The 20,580-nt window shown below is 42.5% G+C and overlaps 1 protein-coding gene across 1 annotated transcript; it reads left to right on the top strand.

Annotated features, from left to right (window-relative positions):
• The first annotated feature begins 2,446 nt into the window (after positions 1 to 2,446).
• LOC123191170 (protein NRT1/ PTR FAMILY 5.10) lies at positions 2,447 to 5,952 on the top strand. Its single transcript, XM_044603956.1, has 3 exons — positions 2,447 to 2,691; positions 2,767 to 2,984; positions 4,573 to 5,952. Exons 1-3 carry the CDS (start codon positions 2,559 to 2,561, stop codon positions 5,851 to 5,853), a joined length of 1,632 nt encoding a protein of 543 aa, XP_044459891.1. The 5' UTR covers positions 2,447 to 2,558; the 3' UTR covers positions 5,854 to 5,952.
• Positions 5,953 to 20,580: the final 14,628 nt, after the last annotated feature.

Genomic DNA, 20,580 nt, shown 5'->3' on the forward strand with positions numbered 1-20,580 from the left:
CATAAGTGATCGGTAAGGACCATTGGCCTGTTTTCCTTAATTACGGACCGTTGCACTGAGTTGGAGGCTTGGAGCAGTTATCTAGCTGCACCAGCTTTCTCTATGAGGCTGGTCATAGTGGGAGTAACATAGGTAGTAACATAGATGCCACATAAGCAAAAATGATGATGTGGCAAGTAGTTAATGAGGAGAGAGGCAAATAGAGTAACATAATATGTTACCATCACATAGCGGTTTCCAATGCATAATGAGTCTACAAAGTAATAAATGAAGGCAACTATGTTACCACACCTGTGACACTACCCACTATGAAGGTAGTAACATAGACTAGTAACATATGTATGTTACTAGTCTAAGTTACTCCCCACTATGACCAGCCTGAGGCTGGTTGTAATGTGAGTATCATATGCTAGTATTATGCATATGCTATTAGTGTATAATATTACCTTCCTAATGCATAGTATCATATATTAGTATCATGTAGTACTTTATTTATTGCCATGCATGACACAAAGTAGCATAACATTTATTATGATACGGTATCATGATATGATACTTCATCCTCTCTTTCTTCATTTAATGCTATGACATCTCATCAAAATTGTCTAGTTGGCATGCATGATACTAGCTATGATACTACCATTACGACCAGCCTGAGGATAGCACACACTTCCGAGTTGCCGCGATAACACACTTGTGCATCCCCCTTATTTGTGCACATACACATCAAGTCTTTAATGGATAAACGTGCCACGGTCTCAGGGAGTATGAATTCTAGCGCGCAATAATTTTATAAAATAGGTAAAATTTCTGGATAAACAGTCACCACCATGCTATAGTTAAGCTTGACCACAAGGTCAGGATGGATTGTAACTAATAACGCCATCCATGGTGTATAACTCTGACTGTGTCACGTTAGCTAGTAGTATGGTTTTTCTTTGAACTGATAGTAATAAGCATTTATCCGACCATTGTTAAATACTACTCCCTCCATCCCAAATTATTTGTCTTAGATTTGTCTATATACGAATGTATGACATTGTCTATATATGAATGTATGTCATACATTTGTATATAGACAAATCTAAAACAAGTAATTTGGGACGGAGGTAATACAATGTATCGTGTACACCAACTGCTTGCCACAGGAATGCAAGAAAATGGCCTACAACAAGTTGATTACTGTCAACCCCACGTAAGTACATGGTGATGTATTGTTTGCGGTAAATTTGAATGTGTCACACATTTGCAGCTATAATTAAAAGTAACAATTACGTGTTTGTCGTTCTTCAAGCAACACAGTTGCAGCAAGTCAGAGACAGGGAAACCATGGCTGGCCACGTCATCTTCAGAGAGATCGTGCGAGGGTCGAGCGAAAGACTGGGACAACATAGCTGAGCACGACGTCACCGATGGAGTCTAGGTAAAGAACTAACGGGTGCTGGGCGGGGAGGGGGGGGGGGAGGTGGCTGGTGTCGGGAAAGGGGAGGAGGCTTAGAGGGAATGTTAGGGCGACAAAGGACTAGTGGAAGATTTAGGCGGGGCAGGACTGGACGGCGGAGAGATGCCGGCCATGAGTGATAGGATCAGCGGTTGGGAGGATAGGTGGATGGGGATAGGAGGTGGAAGACGATAGGTGGATCGGTAGTTGGGAGGATAGTTGGATATGCGATATGACCCTCTCTCTCTCTCTCTCTCTCTCTCTCTCTCTCTCTCTCTCTCCTACGCCATCACATTCAGACTTTATTCTTGGTATACAAGTAGTCAATACGTTCATACAACACAAAAATAATCATAAGAAGCACAAATAAGAAAGTTACCACAAAAATTGCATCGATATGTATATTTTATGTTGTATTTGTACGTTTGCAATTTTACATCGTGTAAACAAAAAATTATGCCTGGTATACATTTGCTCATGCTTATGTTGAATAGTTTACATCATGTAAAATAACGGCAAAAAGTAGATTTTTCACCCTCACGCTGAATAGCTGAAGTATTTGATTTATGTCTTTTCATGTATTGGTGCACATAGTACACAGGCCCAGTGTCTGCTTATGTTTTTGAATCCATTAGTACATACCTATATTGCGCATTAGCCTTCACCATTATGCACCAAGGAAAAAAACATGTCATGACAAAATAGTGCAACGCTTAAAATCCTCTATAGTGAAGCTAAACCGCGCTATAGCGACACTATCACGCTATAACGAACGATTGTACACTGATTTCATTTAGTGAGACGTTGTTCTGAAGGGAACGCTATAGCGTACTATTTCTTTCATTCTTATATGTACAACGTTTTGCTGAAACGCCGTAGTACGTACTTGCCTGTTTCAAGGCCTATTTTAGGGTCTTTTAAGGCGCCTCCTACCAGCTACAGTGTTGTAAGCTCAGCCCCCAAAAAAGCAATAGCTAGCTAGTAGAGTGCAGCATCACAGTCAGAGCGAACTGGTCCAACCGGCGATGAACTGTTCCGCGACAAGAACCAGCCACCCCGTGATAATATATACTGTATACAGCAAACGAGCTACGAGCAAGCAAAAGCAAGTTAGGAGATGGCAATGATGGACGTCGATGCTCCCTTTCTTGAGGATAAGGAAGAGCCGCTCGCCGGCGTCTGCGACTTCCGCGGCCGCGCCGTCTACCGCACCACCTCCGGCGGGTGGCGATCCGCCTTCTTCCTCGTCGGTATGCACTGCATGTCCTAGAGCTAGCTATCTGTTCACTAGACCTAGTTAACTAACTTGCCAGCGATACATGCAGTGGTGGAGGTCGCCGTCATCATCGCCTACTACGGCGTGTCGGCGAACCTGATCACGTACCTGACAGGGCCGCTCGGCCAATCCAACGCGGCGGCGGCCACGGCAGTGAACGTCTGGACGGGGACGGCCAGGCTCATGCCGCTGCTGGGTGCCTTCGTCGCCGACTCCTGGTTGGGCCGCTACCGCTCCATCATCCTCGCCTGCACCCTCTATGTCCTGGTAATGAAGGAAATTACCTTGCTACAAATTTGGGTTAGCTTGTCTTACTTAATGGCTGCTTGGGAAACGACGCATGGACGTACAATATACACATATTCAGGCACATGACCAAAACCGGTGGTACGAAATTTTAAGATTAACAGTCACTACACTCGTCTTAGTTCAATGAAAACGATGACTCTAGTTAAAAATAAGATAATCCACCTTGATAGAATAAACAAAACGTCAAACCTAGAATTACCTGTTCATCCAGCTGTTTGGTTAGTTAGGCTTGTCTTAATTTGAAATTAATGCACCAGCACCGTACAGTTGAGTAGGCCACTACTTGACATGTCAAACTCGTCTATTTAAAAAACCCAGTCGACCTAATTAATCATGCTCAACCCTCTTTACTCCTTCCCAAGAAAAGATCCCAATCTTTTCTCTTCCTCCCGTCCGCGTCACCGGTCCGCCCCATCTTCGATGGCCTTTGGACCATGGAGGTGCGGAGGACCTTGTGCCTCGTGGGCGGGAGGGAACACATTCTTGTTCTTGTTAGGTTCATTGCCTTGGTTGGGTCTGTCTGGCGGTGGTGATGTCCCTCAGTTGAAATAATTTCTTCCACGTTCTATCTCAGTTCCCATGATGCATCTAGCGTCGTCGGAGGGCATGTGAAAGTGTATCTTGTCGGATCTCGCAAGATTCGATCGGTACCGGTCTTCGGTAGATCAGTTTGTACTAGGTCTTCGTTCGTCTTTGTTTTGGTGTTACAAGTTTGATCCTTCCCAACCATGGATTTCTTCATAGGCGATGGTTGCTCCTCTTGTGCACTAGTCCTATGAGGGCTTAGCACAACGATTTCCCGACTGTCTACTATGGTGAGGTCTGCCCAGCTCTGGTCAGGGAGGGGTGCTGTTGGCGGTGCGCCTTCAGCTGGCTCCGGTGCTCGTAGTGGTCACTAGGTGGTCTACGGACCTAGTTGTATTTATTACCTCTACTTTGTACTGTCGGCATTGAACATGAATAGGTTGGAAGTTTCTCGCACAAAAAAGAAAGTACTAGAAGAGACAGAAGATGATGTATTCCGCTCATATACTATATTAAATTGGATAAATACAAAGAGACAGAAGACGAATACAAACACACGAAAAATATGTCTTAGACAACTATACAAGTACTAGAAGTCTCCCGTAAAAATAAAATTAAGCCCTGGACGTACATTAGCACACGAGGGCCTCCGATTTGCTCTGCCGCCCCAGCACATGCCAATTCATGGTGTTCTCTGCCTTCTTCGTTGTCAGTACACACTATGCTAGCTAGTCGGCCCCAATTAACTTTAAGAAAATTTGTATCAATTGGGGGAGGTCATCAATGTCGCTATCAGACCTCATCCCTCCCAAGTTTGTACGAATTATTTCCCCATGTTTGTAATTGGGCATTTTGCTCCAAACTGTATAGCAATTTTTTTTTAAAATTTGAATGTAGCTGTACCATAATCAACATAGTTTGAGATTATTAGTGATAGCTTTAAGTACGCCTTAGCTTGAAGTGCTTCTCGACCATTTATTCCACAAATACTCCCAAGTCTAAACTACTCCTCTACATGCAGGGCTATGGCATGATCACTCTAGCATCAACACTCCTGTCTCAGCGACCGTCTGCATCCCTTGGCAAAGACTCCTCGTCTTCCCCTTTTTCGCTGGAGGTGTCCTTCTTCTATGTCTCCCTCTATCTCATCGCGCTCGCGCAGGGTGTCGGCAAACCTTGTGGGCTTGCCTTCGCCGCAGATCAATTCGATCCCAACCACGCTAGGGAGTTCACCGCCCGGAGCTCCCTCTTCAACTGGTGGCACTTCTTCATAGCCATTGGGATCAGTTTCGCTGTCATCGTTGTCAGCTACATCCAGGAGAATGTTGGTTGGGGAATTGGCTTTGGCACGCTCTTCACCGTCATGATTTGCGCTTTTGTTGTCTTCCTCCTTGGCATTCCCACCTACCGCCTCCATGTGCCTGTCACTGGCTCTGATAACCCTTTTGCTCGTCTTGGTCGTAGTGTCTTTGCGCTTGCTAGGAACTCAAGCTTCCGTGTCTGCGCTAAAAGACATCATCATGAAGATGAAGATGTCGCAACCAGCATGGAGGAGGCGCGTTGCGTGCTACAACTACTGCCGATCTGGGCAGCATGCCTAGCTTATGGTGTGGTGATTGCGCAGATCATGACACTTTTTAACAAGCAGGGACGCACCCTAAATCGTCATATTGGTGGCCTAGAGCTACCTCCGGCCACATTGCAAGTGTTCTGGCCGGCAGCCGGCTTACTGTTTGTGCCCATCTATGACCGTGTTCTAGTTCCGGCACTACGTTACACGACGGGCACCCCATCGGGGTTGACGCTGTTGCAGCGAGTAGGTACGGGCATGGTTGTCTCAATGGTCGCCATGTGTGTTGCGGCATTGGTGGAGACCCAAAGGTTGGAGATGGCACGGAAGAACAACCTAGTTGACAACGCCATGGCGACGATACCGATGAGCTGGGCATGGTTGGTTCCGCAGTATGTGATGATTGGGGTGTCCGACGTGTTTGTGTTAGTCGGGATGCAGGAGTTCTTCTATGACCAAATGCCCAGTGAGCTTCGCAGCCTTGGCATAGCGCTCTTCTATAGCGTGATGGGAATCGGCGGCTTCATCAGCGGCGCTCTCATATCACTCATGGACCACATCACCCGCAGCGGTGGGGGCGAAAGCTGGTTCTCTAACAACCTCAATCGCGCCCACCTTGACTACTTCTACTGGTTGCTCGCTGGCCTAAGTGCGGCCGAGCTTGCCCTCTATATCTACATCACCAGAAACTATGTCTACAAGGAAAAGAGTCAGCTGAGAGTGACAACCTAGCACTAGCACTTGTACGCATCGATCATATGATATGTTGTATCATCCGCAAATAAATTTTCACTCCATTGGACTATGGTCACTTATGTGATACTTGAAGAATATATATCTTTGATTGGTTTATGAAACCAATTTCATATTTATTTTAATTTTTGTGTTGAGTGGCACTTGACTTTATAATAACCTTGATGGCATACGGCAGAAACCTACCATTTTTTCCTCTACTATACTAAGAAACATTGTGACATAAGATGTACTATAAGCTGATTAAAGCCATAGGTGTAACTATGGCTACCATTTTTATGTGAAATATTTTATGCCAAATTGAGCTATGCTTTAAAAAAAATCTGGTTTGGTTTCTTTGTTTTTCAGCAACTCATTTCGCAGTTGATATTTTGTTGAGGTTTTACTAGCACATGTGCCCGTGCATTGCAATCGGGAGATTTTTTTTGCAACAAGCAGCGAAAAAGATAATTGATGTGTTCATAAAAAACGGTCTCCATGGCAGTGGGCAACAGAGCGAGGAGCTGCGGTATTCTCACGGGTCATGTATGCCCGCGAGATCTTGATAGTGGTGGGTTGGTCGGCGTAGCGGCGACCATCCCACTGGCACCTTTTTTTTCCTCTAGGTCCACCTCCGTCTTGGAGTTGTCGTTGTGTCCTCATTTGTTTGCTGCGCGGCGACCTTCAAGGCATGATTACTCCGGCTAATTTCTCCTACGTCGACGTAACCGGATGGATTACTAATTACAGTGCCTAAATTATGTTTCATTAGTATAATCAACGCATAACCAGGCATGAATGTCCCTTCATTATTAGAGTTTATTCTCATCAACTATTTTTGCGCTCACATGCCCATAAATTTTATTAATTAGAGCAAAATCAGCATATTCTCTTTTATTAGCATGTGCCCATAATTTTTTTCAATTATAGCTAACCAACATATTATCTATTGGCATGTGCAAGTTACCTCCGGCAATAATTTGTGGAGTCCCTAGTTCTGCTCATAATTCTTGAGACAACTTTCTTATTCTCACACAACCTTCTTATTTCCAAACAACTTAGGGACATATAAAACTGGTGTGATTTTGTATAAAATTTCAAGACGGGATTTTTCCTATCATAATTGCAAGCTAGCTGAGTTGGTTTTATCCGTCAACACAATATGGGAAGGTCCATAGTTCATTCCCCTCGCGTCGTTCATTTTTTGTTGCTTGTCCGTCCGACAGAAAAAGAAATACGTGGTAGGTCCAGTTTGACCCACCCGAGGGATAACCAAAAAAATTGGGGAGCTATATGTGGAATAGAGGGAACAAAATCTATATGTATTTTCCTTTTCTTTTCTTAGTGCAGCTCTGTGGGAGCTACTATATGCCGCTAGATGCGTCGAATAACGCGTGGGACGCACAATAGTTCGTGTCTGGGCCAACCCACCGGCAGGCACCGAAATAACCTGTGTTTCCAAGGCACAGGTAATAATCCAAAAAAATAACGTGTTGAACGATCGAACACTTGACCTCAATTATGAACAATGTTTTTAATATTTCGTCTATTTTGAAAAAAAAAACATGAACAGCATTTGAAATAACAACATTTTCTGAAGTCATGAACCATTTATCAAAACCCAAACATTTTTTTTATTTCTTACCAACTTTTGAAGACAGAACATGTTTTGAACATTCAAAACAATTTTATAGAGTGTGTTTTTAAACATGAACATTATTTTGAATTTGTGAACATCTTACTAAAACAATAATATATTTCCAATTTCGAATATTATTTAAAATACATGTTTTTTAATCACAAACAATTTTCGAATATTTTTTAATTTGCAAAAAAATCGTAAAGCCAAACTAAATTAATGTTCCAAACATTTTTCAAAAGGGTAAAACGGGGAACACAATATTGTAATTCGAACATTCTTCGAAAATTTGACAACAATTCAAATTCTGAACTTTTTTTGAAATATTTTCACAAAAAAATAAAAATTGGACGAAAAAAAGGTGTGCATAAATATTTTAACAACTCAAATAAGGTAAAACTAAAAATAAATTTGGACGAAAAAAAGACTGGCCTAGTCTTGGGTGCCCTATCCGAGCTATGATTATCTACCACACAGCGCGAGAAATAGGATTTTTACAGCTACATGGCTAGGCAGATAAGTGGGCTGGCTTCACTGGGCCACAACGTGGGCGCAATAGGAAAAAAAAATAGACGGTGTACGGATGAAAAAAATTGGAGAAACACATCTTCCTTTATTTGTGTGTGTGTGTGTGTGTGTGTGTGTGTGTGTGTGTGTGTGTGTGTGTGTGTGTAAATAATATATGTTTTTCTGATACATGCAGTGGCATTTAAAAATTGTCAACACTTTTCAAATGTCACAAATATTTTGTGAAAATACGTGAACATTCTTTTAAAGTCCTGAATTATTTTTGTAAATGCATGAACACTTTTTTCGCTTTGTGATAATTTTCTCTCAAAATATGTGAAAAGTTTTTCGAATGTGTGAACACCTTTTAAACTGTATGAACATTTTTTTAAACTGCATGATGACTTCTGTAAAACAAGTGAACACTTCTTCAATTACATGTACGTTCTCCAAAATGTATGACACTTTACAAGTACATATTTATATTTTTGGAAATTCATGAAAATTTTGAAATATGAGAAAGCTTTTTCGATTATATGCTCATTTTGGGGAAATCTGGAACAATTTTGTAAAATTGGAGGAACATTTTCTTATATGCAGAACACTTTTTAAAATCGCCGGAATATTTTTTTCATGTATACAGTTTTTAATATTAGGAAAGAAAGTTGTTAGATGAGCAATTATATAAACCCTGGTTTTTCTATTTGATTTTAGGATCATAAATTTTTTAATTCTGTATTCTAGTACCCTCATGACTAGTACGTGCAAGCATTCTACCGGCCAGCTGCTCATGGAAGTTTGTCTAACATGCAAATTTATTTGAAATATGTTAACAAAAATGATTCGCATGTACACTATAATGTAGAGTACATTATCTACTGAGAAGAGTAGACAATTGTTGACAACAGAAGTAACCAATCAAAACCGATAAAGAAACCAAAACAAGCCAAAAAATAAACAAATTAAACCCAAAAAAAAAAGACGAACACTAATGGAAAAGAATGAAAACAACCAAAACCAAAAAAGAAACAACTAAGAATCAGAGAGAAACAAAAAAATGAAGTACTGCGAAGAAAATAAGAAAATGAAAGAAAACCAGTGTAAAAACAAAAGAATCACAGTGTAACGAAAAAATATTGAATAAAACCATGAAGAAATAAAAATAAACCAGCAGAAAAAACAAAGAAAGAAAAGAAACTAAAAAAGGGAGAGATCGCGAGCTAGCGAGCGTCACAAGCTAGCAGGCAAACAAAAACTGAGAAACGAGTGTCCCATTTGCTACGTGAAATAAAAAAATCATCCAGACGTGAGAAGCTATTGACTCGCGCTGAGCAAGAAATAGCACTCACGGAGGGTGCCCTATGTCTCGATTTTTTTGAGGGAAATGTCTCCATATGTAGGAAACCTCATGTGAAGGCGGGCGCCAGCTGGGCCGGCCTAGCTCGCGGGAGGCAACAACCTCATTTTATTTTCAGTTTTTTTGTTAGCTTAATTTGTGTTTTTGTTTCTTTTGTTTATACTTCCAAATATTCCGAAAGTGAAGTTCTGAGCTTACTATCGCTATCCACATCACCAAGTCACCGGAAGATTCCAAACACTAGGATGTATAGCATGAAGTATGTTTTCATATTCCATCGGTTTTCTGTCTCCATAGCCCACATCTATCACCTAATAAATGCGATGTCGTCCAAACTGTTGCAGCCAGCTCGGATGTGCTATGACGATATGAGCCGTCTCCATGGAGAATTGTACCTACATTCTCCATCCCTGGATATTGCAATGCATGTCCATAGTGCGGTTATCAATGCAGGACACATTAAACTCTTCACAATACACCAAGTAATGTTATTCAGGAATTGGAAGTTCTCAGAAATTTAGTTCATTCACAACTAACAAAAGTTCGTGATAAATTTCAGTGTTGAATCAATCACGCTCAAAAGTCCAAATCTCACAAGTGTGGAAACACTATTGTGCATAACATCACAAACTAATACAACTAACAACAAATGGTCCTTAATTGTACAAGACTTCATCGATTAAGAACACCCGAGGTCGCCCGAAAAATGTTTTATTCAGCAAAACAATGTGACTCCAGTCGCCATCTCATAGCCTCAGCTCTAAAGCTTTGTTATAGGTGTTTCGTCGGTACCCCTTGATGTCACAGTAATATCTATGATATAGAAATTATATCATTAGAAACTCCCTTCTCTCATACATGTTATACATTATTACTCCAAGCTGTGGTCAAAGGTAACCTGAAAAATCGTATTAGGCCTTGTATATATGGATGGAGGGAGTAGGTTTGTTTGGCACATCACCATGATCCACGCACATTTTCCTCATGTGCCCCTGCCACCGTCAGATCGTGCAGCAAAAAAACTCATTTGCTTACTTAAACATTCATACGGCTAGGGACAGAGCAAGGATTTGAGCATAGGGCGGGGGGGGGGGGGGGGAGAAATTTTGATCAAGCGCGCCCTAAACCACCACAATATATTAAGTGCTAAAAGCATTCGTATAATAAGTGTGTAACATGCATGTTATACATTATTACTCCAACATGTGGTCAAAGGTAACCTCGGAAATCATATTAGGCCCTGTACATATGGATGGAGGGAAGAGGTTTCTTCGGGACATCACCATGATCCAAGCACATTTTCCACTTGTGCCCCTGCCGCCATCAGATCGTGCAGCAAAAAAACGTTGACTTAAACACTCATACGTCTAGGCGGGGCAAGGATCTGGGCAATGGGGGGGGGGTGTGGGCAAAAAGACAAAAAGATCAAGCACACCCTAAACCACCACAATATATCAAGTGCTAAAAGCATTCATATAATAAGTGTGTAACATTCATGTTATACATTATTACTCCAACATGTGGTCAAAGGTAACTCGAAAATCATATTAGGCCCTATACATATGGATGGAGGGAAGAGGTTTCTTCGGGACATCAACGTGATCCAGGCACATTTTCCTCTTGTGCCCCTGCCGCCATCAGATCGTGCAGCAAAAAAAATGCTTACTTAAACACTCATACGGCTAGGGGCGGGGCAAGGATCTGGGAAATGGGGGGGGGGGGGGGGGGGGGCAAAAAGACAAAAATATCAAGCACACCCTAAACCACCACAATATATCAAGTGCTAAAAGCATTCATATAATAAGTTTGCCAATAGACAAATCTTCAATTATATAAAATTTTCCATGCTTTATGAAAATATTGCCATGAATATGAAGTACTACAAAAAAATAATTAGAAATTTCCATAGAAAATGCATGTTCAATTTTGTCATGGTAGTTTTTACCAAAGTTGCCATCTTTTGTGTGATAAATTGAAGTGTATGCTAAATAACACACACAGAATGATCAAAAATTGCCATGGCCAAATGCCTATTCAAAATTGTCGTGGTATATTTTCTATCAAATTTGCCATGTTGTGTTAAATAAAATTGCCAAGAAAGTGACGTACTATGGAAAATTGATCAAAAAATTGGCATGGCAAATGCATGTTCAAATTTTCCATAGTATTTTTTTCACCAAAATTGCCATATTTTGTGTAATAAAATTGCCCGTGTATATGAAAATAACACAAAAAATGATCCAAAAATTGCAATGGCGAATGCATATTCAATTTTTCTAGAATGTGAAGTAGTACAAAAAATTGATCAAGAATTGCAATGGCAAATGCATGATTAATTTTGCCATGGTATTTTTTTTACCAAAGTAGCCATCTTTTGCGTGATAAAATTGAAGTGTATGCGAAATAACACGCACAAAATAATCAAAAAAATGCTATGGCAAAATGCATATTCTAAATTGCTGTGACATATTTTATCAAATTTGCCATGTTGTGTTTAACAAAAATTGCCAAGAATGTGGAGGACTATGGAAAAATGATCAAAAAATGCCATGGCAAATGCATGTTCAATTTGCCATGGTAATTTTGACAAAATTCCCATCTTTTGCGTAATAAATTGCCGTCTATGTGAAATAACACAAAAAATGATCAAAATTGTCATGAAAAATGCATATTAAAATTTGCTTTGGTATTTTTATCTAATTTGCCAAGCTTTAAGAAAGATATTGGCCATGAATGCGAACTAATACAACAAACTGATCAAAATAGCCATGGCAAATGCATGATCAATTTTGCCAAGGTATGTTTACCAAAATTGCTATATTTTGTTTAATAAAAGTATCGTGTATGTGAAATAACACAAGCAAATGATAAAAAATTTTCCATGGCAAATCCATATTCAAATTTGCCATGGTATTTTTATCAAAATTTCCATGCTTTATAAATGAAATTTTCCATGCATGTGAAAATACTTTTGTAGTTGTTTTACCATGTGACCATTTCAAGTTATGGAAAAAAGGCCTATAGGAAAAATAAGAAAATGTTAAGAATTTGCCATGTGACAATAATGTAATTTAACGTATGAACAAAAATGAATTTCTTGCTACAAAGACACTGGAAGAATAATTTACCATTAACATGGCAAACCTTTATGAAATCATATAAAAATCATGGAATATTGCCATGGGTGAAAGAAACTAAAGTAGAGCACAAATAGAAATTTGCCATGGTACTTGTATTAAACTTTCCATGGTGCATAAATTAACTCTACCATGTTTGAGAAATAATATTGACAAGGGCCATGAAAAAAATTGCCATGATAAGAATAATTGTTTTTGCCATGGCCCATGAATTTAAATTTGCCATGATAATAAAAATGAGTTTGCCATGGTGCATGAAGTAAATTTGTCCACATCACTAATATTACCATTACAAAAGAGTTACCTAAAAGTTATCATGGCTTTCAAGACCCAAAATTGTTTCAAAACTTGCCATGTTAATGAATGGAAAAGAATGCAAATTTGCCATGATGTAAAAATTGCCATGGAAATATTGTACAACATGTTAATTGATATGGCAAAATTACCAAGATGTAGACAGAATGTTCTTAAAACTTGTCAAAGTTTTGGAATTTTGTTCTCTTGAAAACATGACAATTTTTTAAAAATGTAGATTTACCATGGTCCATAAAAAGGTGGAAAATTCCCATGTTCCATTTACCATGTGTGTATAGAAATGAATTTGTATCCATAATGAAAGAAAGTTGCCAAGGCAACATATTTGCCATGGTTTAAAAAAAGTTTGATTTGTCATTAAAAATGAAAAGAAATGAGTTGCATAATCATAAAAGAGAAGATTTTCCATGGCAAAAAATGTGGAGACATGGCAATTATTCAGAAAATGGTAAACCAGTAACAAAAATTAATTATTTTTTATTCCCTAGAAAACAATGGCAAAGTTGCCATATGAAGATTCTAGAGAACACGAATTACACCTTAAAAATTAAAAAATAAAATCTATAAAAAATGGTAAATCTTAAAAAAAGAACAAATTACAAATTGACATGGCAACTTTTTAACAAAAAAGCTATATAGGTCATGGCAAATGAGGGGGGAGAAGGTATTGGGTACATGGCAAGAAAGCATAGAATTTGAAATAACATCACAAGAATGACTGTAAAGAAATAAATTTTTTGGCCAGGATTGATCCAAAAGGTTGGGCGGCTGCGCAAACCACCTCGATCTCCACCATCGGGTGTCGATGCTCGAAGCCCCAACTCAAGGCTCAACATCGGGGCAATGGGAGGCCGTTGAGCACTGTGGGGAGAGCATCGGACCTCTCCCTCAAACCGTGAGCAGCCGCCGCCGCACCCTCGTCGGGGATCTGGAGAGGGATATGCCCGGGATGGATCCACTCGAGGTTGGCCATGAGTGGGGAGGAGTCGGAGTTATGTAGGAGAAATGGATGATGAAGGAGATTGGGATGTCACGTTTTGTTTGTCGGTGCAGGAAAATTGTTCGTGCCTCCACACCGTCTACGCAAACGACACTCATCTAATGACGTGGCGAGAAAAACTGCGTCAAGATTGGCATAGACCATCGGACGGTAGGCGAGGCATTTGGGCCATGATGGTTGAGGCCATGCATTCGAGGGTTATCATTTGGGATTAAAATTGGAGAGATGGGCAGTTAATCTTCATGGGCTTCTTTGCCATACGCACATGAACGACGTGGGCTACGCTTCCAAATGCTTGTTATCATCGCTAGGTGGTCTAAGAACCTGACATAATTTTTACTTCTAGTATTCTTTTTATTGCTTTGAAAGACGATGAATAGATTGGAAGTTTATCCCGTAGAAAGGAAAAAAGAAGCTAGCTATTGGGCTACATTTTTTAGAGCTGGAAAGTGGATAGCAATCTGTCATGAACTGTATTCTTGTGGAATCTGACTGCGCTACCTTGGTGTCTGCAGCATCAGATTGCAACATTAGCAGAACCAGGTGGTTGGCATGCTACAAGGAGTCAAAGAGATTGATGAGAGGGTTTGAGTCTTGTAATGTGACCAAAACTTATAGGGAGTGCAATGTGACAGCACACGATTTAGCTATGCACGCTAGAATTCATGGAGATTTTCTTTCCTTAGCGGATGTGCCACATAGCGTGGAACATGTAATCATGGCAAGACTGTATTCTTGGATAAATGAAATGCAAAGGCTCCCTCTATCCTAAAAAACGAAAGTGGATAGCAACTAACTATGAGCTACCCCTTGCGAGGCTCCTGCAAGGGACACTTTAATGACATGGGAGCACGTCAAAGTGGTGCGTTTGGTCACCGTAACGTCTCACGTGTTGCGTGCTGGGCACTCTCTGGGTTTTGTTTTTTTAATGATTTTTTGGATTTACATTCTTTTTGCCTTTTTGGTTTTGCCTGGTTTTCCTGAAGTTCTAGAGGTTTTTGTTTTACGAAGCACGATTGTGCTTTCCGAAAAAAGGGAAACTTTTGTCCTACCACCATAAACATAGATTTGTGCTACGACGAGAAAGCCTGACTCCCCTGACATCAGCTCCTCTGTCCCCCACATTCGTCCTGCCAGCCATGCCGCGCTCAAGTAGGGATGCCACGCTGAGGATCTCACCAGCCTCCCGTGCCGTGCCAAGCTAGCCTCTGCTAAAGCTATGCTCGCCTCCTACACAGCAAATGTCGCTGGTCTCCTGGCCAGCCCCCCTGGTTTGAGTGGTCACCACGCTGCATTTGTTAGCCTCTGGACCCCATCTCGCATGATAGACACTAGCCGCCAGGCTACTATTCTGGAGCCACTGTTCGAGATGCGCCAGCAGGTGCTTCTCCCATTGTTGGTATCGCCCCAAGGCGCCCTGCTGCTTTCCACAAGACATTAGGGAGAGTGGCCATCTCTTGTGCTGGTGGTGGCATGTCCCTATGCAGGACCATGCGCAAGTGCAGTCTGGTGACCACGCCAAGGCCAAGCTCGTGGCTAACGTGGTAGAGGTCCTCGTTGCCGCAACCTAGGAATCATTTAGGACGGTGGATTGGCTATATGACATTCGCCTCGGAAAAATTGGGTCAGTCGAATGCGAAATGAAGGGTCAAATCTCTTTCTTCCACCTTGTGCTGGACCTCCTGTTCATCTTCTTCCTTTGAACCGCTGAGCCACCGCTGGCCTAACCGCGTGTTGTCGTGATTCACGGTCCGCGGTGCTCCCACGCCAGCCTCGCCGCCCAGCCTTAACCTCCCCCAACCGCCGGCCACTGTCGTGCTGCCACGCTCAACCATCCCTCTAAGGTCGGCGACTACCCAAAATTCTCTAGTGAACCTGCACCCGCCACCCTAGGATAGATAGTGGGGTTGCTTCTCCGGCGAACCAGCACCCTCCACCCTAAGATAGATTGCGGGGTTGCTTCTTCCCGGGTGTCGATAGCCTCGCCGTCTCCTTCATCTTCATCGGCGCTCATGGACCATCGTGGTGAAGGCATTCTGGACCTAGACATATGTACACACCTGCACACCACTACACACACCTGCCATGCGCATATCAAGATCTAGAGCCTATATACACGTGAGATGTCTTAAGAAACTTCCGAGGGCATCCGACTTCGTACACGATGGACACGTCATCATCCTTATGGCATGTAGATGTGTGAGATACTTGCATAGAGAAAATACCGCAGATAAGACACCCATGACCTTGGACGGGCTGGGTGGCCACTGCCAAACCCAACCACCGAGCCACGACTCGTGCTCCTTGTTTGGCATGGTTGTTTTTTGTTGTAACACTGGAGCTGTTAATTGCACGTGGTACATGTCCAGCCATCATATAACACTACGACCTCCGTCTTGGTTTATTGATCCCCATTGTATTTTGTGTCAAATTTTGACCATATATTTTACTAACAAAATGTTCATGCATGGCATAAAAATTATATCATCGAAAACTATATTCAAATGCTAATCCAAACGATATAATTTTTTTTGACGTGCATTAAACATCTTGTTAGTTAAAAATTAACACAAATTACAAAGAGGACTAATAAATCTGGTCAAAGGTGGTACTTACGTAACTCACATGCGTGGTGAACATGAAGGATCGCTTGGTGTCCAGGTCGACTGATCAGTTGGTGCGCGACACGTGCAACAAGACCGAACCCAGGCCAGCCCAGCTGTCGCTCGAAGATGATGTTTCTACTAACTGGACCCGTCAAAACTGGCTACGATATTTGTTTCTTGAGAGATGGCACATCGCGTAAAGACTTACATATGTTTACGGGCTGGGCTGCTATGTTTGATTGGCATAAAAGCATCTCTAGCAGATCCCTTAAAAAGCTCATCGGCCCATGATTTTCCAGCGGATTTACAGTACATGCAAAAAAACACGGTCCGAACAGGTCATGTAAAAATGACACGGACCGTAAACTTTTTACGGGAGGCCCGTAAACCATCCTGATTCCCGCATATATACCGGCGCGCGGCTGTCTTAGGGTTCGCATCCTTCATTTCCCGTATTCCCCTCTGCACCAAATCCACTTCTCCGGCGATAAATCTCATTTCCTCCAGCAGTTTTTTACGACACACGTAGCCACCCGAACCTTGCCCCAATGTGTAGCGCGGGTCATGGGAGGGGTGGCCGAGGGGGGCTCGGCGACAACAGCTGCTCGTCGCCTCGCAAGCGCCGCAATGCTTAGGAGGTCGGGATCTCCTCCCTCCGCCCAGTGGTGGAGGAGTGGCACAAGGAGCAGGCGTGGAAGCGCAACACGCTATCCCGCAACGCCGACCGCCGCTAGAGACGAAGCTGCAGTGACGCAGGTGGTGGTGTTGAAGGAAGAGTACGACATGGCCTTCGTCCCTTCCAACTCACTGATGGAGTACCGCCTCTACGTCAAGAAGTCCAAGAAGTCCGGTGATGATGATGATGATGATGGTGATGATGATGAGTAGACATAGGTTTAATTTCATTTGTGCTAGTATGAACACTATTTTCGTATGAACTCCGGCAATGTAATATTTGGCGCGAACTGCTGATTTAATTTATATGTCGTATATGTTTGAGTTTGTTTACGAGATATGTTCTCTCTCGTCGTCTATGGTACGGCCTGTAAACAAAATTTGTAGGACCCCAGTTTACGGGATCTGCTAGAGATGCTGTACGGGGAGGGTAGCCCACCCACCCTGAAATTCATGGGGATTAGTAGTAGATTAAGGAAAAGGGGAGTTAGTACATAAGATTTCCTGAGACTTATCCGTAATTCTAGCACTACTAGCAAACATGCCCGTGCGTTGCAACGCGAGAAAACAGGCCTCACATGCCATTATTCTGTGAGCATGGCTAAAGACCTCACCCTCATGCCCATAACATAATAAGCATGACTAATACCTCATCCTCAGGTCCACATCCTCCATTTTAATATAACACCAAACACATGTTTCCGCTTGTCGTCTTTGTCGTTCTCGTCGCCGATGGTTGTAGTACTAGTTGTCGTCTTTGTCGTCCTCGGCTCCGGTGGCCGTAGTACCAGTTGTCACTAACCAAGGTTGGCCAGGTCCAATAGCTGGATTGTTGAGCCGCCTTTGTGTCTAGCGAAGATCAAGAGCGTTGAACAATGTTCTTTTACCATCTGGCTAATATAATAGGAAAAAGCACTGCTCATTATATATGTTTGTCTCATCTTGTAAATTGAGTAGTTTGTGTCAGATAGACCATAAAAGCTTAGTTGGACTCATGCATTTTCATGGGAGTCACTGGGCCGAGTGAGTCGGTCGTACATGAACATGCGACAGAGAAAAAGATTCCTTCCATATCCCTAGTTTAATAAATTGAACTAAAACAATGCATCAGATGGGCATATTTCAAAAATTCACCAAGTTTTATTAATAGCTATAGATTGAAACAATTTAGCTACAGTACCTTGCAGTTTAAAAAAAATCATGTTTTAAAAAATGTCTGCATTTCAAATTTAAAGTTCAAAAAATATTGGTGTTTTGAAAATGTTTGCAAATTCTAAAAATAATCACAATAGTACCTCCTAGTTTTTTTATAAAAAATTTGTTTTATAAAATACTCAGGTTTAAAAAAAATAAAAAGAGACATATTGTTCTTTTTTTAATGTTCGAGTTTAAATTTTTTAATAACAACTTTACAAAATTTTCGCGTTCTAAAATATATTCACTTTTTCAGAGAAAAAAATATTCTTCTCAGTATGTGTCGTGACTGTGAGCTTATTTTAGAATTCTGTGTTGCTAATTAAACAACAATTCTTGCCTAGTCTAGTGTCTAGTAGTCTGATCGCTCCAGCGGTAGTGGCTGGTTTCGATTCCCCGCGGCCCACAATTCTTTCTTGGAATTTTTTTACTGCCGGGCTGTTGGTATGCTAATGGGCCGGCCCATTGCATCATGTGATTTGTTTTTGACAGAAACGAATTGGAAAAAAAAACTCCCGCACGAGGAAAAGGCCTACAATGTACGAACTTTATTTGGGTCCCGTCATAACCAAAAAAACTGGAGAAACAATCCTCGCTTTAATATTAGGTAAAGATAAAGACTGATGCTTTTTTGTGGGTGATCGCTCATCTAGACTAGTCATCTACGTGATAAGATATGAAGAGGGGGAGCGAGGACGTTCAGCCCACAGTTTTGCTAGTTGGTAAAATAGTACTGTAGTACTTGCCTGTTGCACGTGGCAAAATTTCGTGTTTTGACCCTTTTAGCATAGAAATTCGAGATCTGACCTCTTTTAAAAAAATTGAAATCTGACTCTTTTTCCTACCGCCCGGGGGCTCGGCGGTAGGGTCAGGCAACCTACCGCCAAGGGTCTCGGCGGTAGGGAACTAATCCACCAGTATTAGGGAAAAGCCTAGTAGTAGCGTGGGTTAAATAGCTAGTAGTAACGCGGGCGCCCGCGCTATTACTAAGGCGCTACAACTAACTTGTAGTAGTAGCGCGGGTGCACCCGCGCTACTACTACGCCTGTTAGTAGTAGTGTGGGTGCCACCCGCGCTACTACTATTAATTTTAAAAACAAAAACAAATTCTCAATCCCGTGCGTGCTGTCAATGGCAGCAACGATTAGATCCAACGATACCAGGGGTCGCCGGAGCTGCGGAAGGGAAGCGACGGACCAGATCCAATGCCGGCTGCTGCAGAGGGCCCGGATCCATGGCCGAGCAAGGCGGCGGCGTGGGGCTCCTCTTTGCAGCCAAGGCAGCAAGCTCCTGGTCGTTCAAGGTGACGACCTGCATGGGCAAGGACATGAGAGAGTGAGTCAAACTAGAGGGATAGAGAGAAAAATAAAAACGAGGGAGAAAGGAAGGAGATGGAGGTAGCAGCGGCATTGGTCGCCGGTGCTGAGGTGCTCCAGCGTGGTGCCATGGAGTTGCGGGGAAGACCGGTGAGCTCCGTGATGCCGGCGGCGCGAGGCGGCGGCCTCTTTTGGCGCCATGGAGGAGGAGGCGCGCATGCGTAGGAGGTCCATGTGAGAGCCTACGGAGAGAGAGGGGGGAGAGTGATGGGGGAGAGGAAGGATTTGGGGGAGGAGATGGGGATTTCAGGGCTCTTCAAAAACCATGTAGTTAGTAGCAGCATGGGTTTATAGCCCTTGCTACTACTATCAACTTAGTTATAGCGCGGGTTTATACCCCTCGCTACTACTATGGCATATCCCGGGGGGCATGGTAGAGACCGCTTAGTAGTAGCGAGGGGTAAAAACCCGCGCTACTACTAGCAACTTAGCAGTAGCGAAGGGTATAAATCCACGCTACTAGTAAGCGCCTGCCTATAAACTTTTCCCTAGTAGTGCACGCTAGCACACAAACTGCCGTCGTCCCCCCTCCATCGCACCCTACCGCCGCAGGGTGGTAGGCTGTCTGATCCTACCGCCAGGGACCCTGGCGGTAGGGTGTGGGCAGTTATACGGAGCGGCCGCCTGCCCCGCCCCCTTCTCCCCCTCCCCCCACACCCAGCCGCCCAAGAACAGAGGAGTTCTTCCTCTCGCCCCTCTCTCATCTTCTCCACTTCCCCCTCGTATCTTCTTCGTTTCTTCACCATTTTTGCGGATCGAGATGACCCCGAAAAGAGAAAAGTAAGCTCCTCCATTTTAGTCAAATAGCTCCTGATTCCTCGCATTATTTGATTCAAATCACTCCCCTTTTTGAATTAGATTTAACTTTTTTAAACCCTAGGAGTGATTTAACTTGATTCTAGATGTTATATTGTGTTAGAG

The sequence above is a fragment of the Triticum aestivum genome, chromosome 2A, assembly GCF_018294505.1.
Source record: "Triticum aestivum cultivar Chinese Spring chromosome 2A, IWGSC CS RefSeq v2.1, whole genome shotgun sequence".
NCBI lineage: Eukaryota > Viridiplantae > Streptophyta > Magnoliopsida > Poales > Poaceae > Triticum > Triticum aestivum.

Coding starts and splice junctions, on each gene's coding strand:
- LOC123191170 (XM_044603956.1), top strand. CDS start 2,559: ATGGCAATGATGGACGTCGATGCTCCCTTTCTTGAGGATAAGGAAGAG. Junction 2,692..2,766: donor ATCCGCCTTCTTCCTCGTCG/GTATGCACTGCA, acceptor CGATACATGCAG/TGGTGGAGGTCGCCGTCATC. Junction 2,985..4,572: donor CCTGCACCCTCTATGTCCTG/GTAATGAAGGAA, acceptor CTCTACATGCAG/GGCTATGGCATGATCACTCT.